A 3,045-nucleotide genomic window follows, 5' to 3' on the forward strand; every position below is an offset into this window, starting at 1 on the left:
TGAAATCGTTTCTCAAAAACCTGTATGAGTCACTCTGTTTTGCAAAGCAGAGACCTACCTACTAAAGCCTAGTCACATTTCCTAATGGAAATGCTGTTCCTTGTTGTGCGGGTAGAATTGAAGCAGCAGCGTTTCCTGGTGTTTCTCAGAAAACATCTTGACGTCCAGGAACTCTGGAATGTGGTCTAGTTCGGAAATGATGGTTCTGATAGAAGGATCTTGATAAAAGCTCTTCCGCGTGTGCACGGTACAAGTGAGCGTTGGCCAGGCTGCGGGGGGAAGGTGGGGCTGAGGTGCAAGGGGTCTCTGAGTGGGGAGGGAGGGGGTAGAAACCTCTGGCCCTGCAGGGGCTCCCGCATTGGTGCGTGCCTGGGGCTCACTGGCGGATTCCAGAACTCTGTGAGGGCAGGTATCTTTGCTCTCTGCAGCACAGGGCCTAGCACACAGTAGGTGCTTATGAAGCACCTACTGTGTGCTAGGTGCTTCATAAGTGCTCATGGGCCTGCTCGGTGAATGGATGTCGGCCTCTGTTGCCTGGCAGTGGTTGACTCAAAGCTACATTCCTCAGACAGAAATGGGGATCTGGCAACAAACACATGAAAGAATGCTCAACATGACTAATCATTAGAGAAATTCAAATCAAAACTACAAAGAGATATCATCTCACACCAGTCAGAATGGCCATCATCAAAAAATCTAGAAACAATAAATGCTGGAGAGGGTATGGAGAAAAGGGAACCCTCTTGCACTGTTGGTGGGAATGTAAATTGATACAGCCACTGTGGAGAACAGTATGGAGGTTCCTTAAAAAACTACAAATAGAACTACCGTATGACCCAGCAATCCCACTACTGGGCACATACCCTGAGAAAACCATGATTCAAAGAGTCATGTACCACAATGTTCATTGCAGCTCTATTTACAGTAGCCCAGAGATGGAAACAACCTAAGTGTCCATCATCGGATGAATGGATAAAGAAGATGTGGCACATATATACAATGGAATATTACTCAGCCATAAAAAGAAATGAAATTGAGCTATTTGTCATGAGGTGGATAGACCTAGAGTCTGTCATACAGAGTGAAGTAAGTCAGAAAGAGAGAGACAAGTACCGTATGCTAACACATATATATGGAATTTAAGGGAAAAAAATGTCTTGAAGAACCTAGGGGTAAGACAGGAATAAAGACACAGACCTACTAGAGAATGGACTTGAGGATATGGGGAGGGGGAAGGGTAAGCTGTGACAAAGCGAGAGAGAGGCATGGACATATATACACTACCAAACGTAAGGTAGATAGCTAGTGGGAAGCAGCCGCATAGCACAGGGAGATCAGCTCGGTGCTTTGTGACCGCCTGGAGGGGTGGGATAGGGAGGGTGGGAGGGAGGGAGACACAAGAGGGAAGAGATATGGGAACATATGTATATATATAACTGATTTATTTTGTTGTAAAGCAGAAACTAACACACCATTGTAAAGCAATTATATTCCAATAAAGATGTTAAAAAAAAAAAGAAATGGGGAGCTGGGTGGGAAGATGGGAGCTGGGGGCTAGTTAGGAAATGTTGAGGGGTTTGGTGTGTGTGTGTCTGGAATATGAGCCAGTGACAGGGGCAGCTTGGGTGACCAAGGATCCACGGTGAGACAGGCTGGGAAGGAAGGTAGTCAGGAGAGGCAGCAGCCTGTCTGGCTGAAGGGATTCTGAGTTAAGAGAGCACCTCCTTCCTGCTGGGGATTTGGGCACCAGAAAACCTTGTGAGATGGTCATACTTGAAGGTTCTTTATGTCTTGTCAAATTCTATGGCTCCTTACTCTTGGCTTATGTGACTGTTCTGGTCGACTGGCCCCAGACAGATTTGTGAAAGCCGTGGGGAGGGAGGAGCCTGGTCTTCCGAGCCAGCTGCCTGGGTCCTGACCTCAGCTCTGCCATCTCCTAAGCTGTGTGTGACCATGGAAAGGTTACTTGATCTCTGTGCCTCATTTCCCTCATCTGGAAAATAGGGACAATAGTGACCTCTGCCTCACGGGGTTGCTGTAAGGCTCAGCTGAGCTGATACCTGAGAAGCGCTTAAAACAGAGCCAGACACACGTTACACGGAGAGGAAAGTGGGAATGTTGGTCATTACTGCGTTTTTTCTGTCCTAAATTCCTTGCTCGCCCAAATCCCAGGGCATCGACCTTGACCACAGTGTTCATGGTTTCCTTTCCATCCACACCAGGTCTTGACCAATAAAAGTCACCTCTGGATCGAGGAGGAAGTCTGGCGGATGGAGATCTACCTGTCCCTGGGAGTGCTGGCCCTCGGCACGCTGTCCCTGCTGGCTGTCACCTCACTGCCATCCATCGCAAACTCACTCAACTGGAGGGAGTTCAGCTTTGTTCAGGTAAAGTAGTTTTGTCTCTGCTGGTGAGCCTCGGCGTGACCCTGGCCCTGCCTCTCCTGTGCAAGCAGCTTCCCACCCACGCGCCGCCTGGGCTTTCGTAATCTGTGCAACAGAACCGCTCACTCAGGTGCCCGGGCCTCCCCAAGCCTGGCAGGCTCACCCAAGTCTCCTGATAAAGGGGCTGCCTGGGACGAGCTCATCCTCGTGACACCGGGAGATGCCAGATTCAGGCATGTGTAAAAATCAGACAGCAGAATGCTGAACCCTGGACTACACATTCCCAGTATCTACAATTCTTGGGCTTCCCAAACAAAATCCCATAATACGTAGTCACTGGACGTGTCACTGATCTGTCTGGGCAGTCAGTGAGCCCTTGGGTGAGCCGAACTGCCCAGCCAGCACCCTCAGCTGAACCTGGCCCTGTTGTGTCCTTTAACCTCTTGATTCATGCAGGGTGGATGGGAGGTGAGATTAGGACCTTCAGTTTATAGGAAATAAAACACAGCATTTCCCAAAGGACACCATTCGTATTAAAAAGGACATGTAGGGCTTCCCTGGTGGCGTAGTGGTTGGGAGTCCGCCTGCCGATGCAGGGGACGCGAGTTCGTGCCCCGGTCCGGGAAGATCCCACAGGCAGTGGAGCGGCTGGGGCCCCGAG

The 3,045-nt window shown here is 49.8% G+C and overlaps 1 protein-coding gene across 1 annotated transcript in view; it reads left to right on the forward strand.

Moving 5' to 3' along the window:
• Positions 1-3,045, forward strand: part of STEAP3 (STEAP3 metalloreductase) — a 47,729-nt gene that overhangs the window by 36,669 nt on the left and 8,015 nt on the right. The window contains exon 4 of the mRNA XM_007456353.1: positions 2,223-2,387. Within this exon, the coding sequence (XP_007456415.1) occupies positions 2,223-2,387 (165 nt within the window). The remainder of the gene's footprint in view (positions 1-2,222; positions 2,388-3,045) is intronic.

Source organism: Lipotes vexillifer, unplaced genomic scaffold (genome assembly GCF_000442215.2).
Source record: "Lipotes vexillifer unplaced genomic scaffold, Lipotes_vexillifer_v1.1 scaffold3, whole genome shotgun sequence".
Taxonomy (NCBI): Eukaryota; Metazoa; Chordata; class Mammalia; order Artiodactyla; family Lipotidae; genus Lipotes; species Lipotes vexillifer.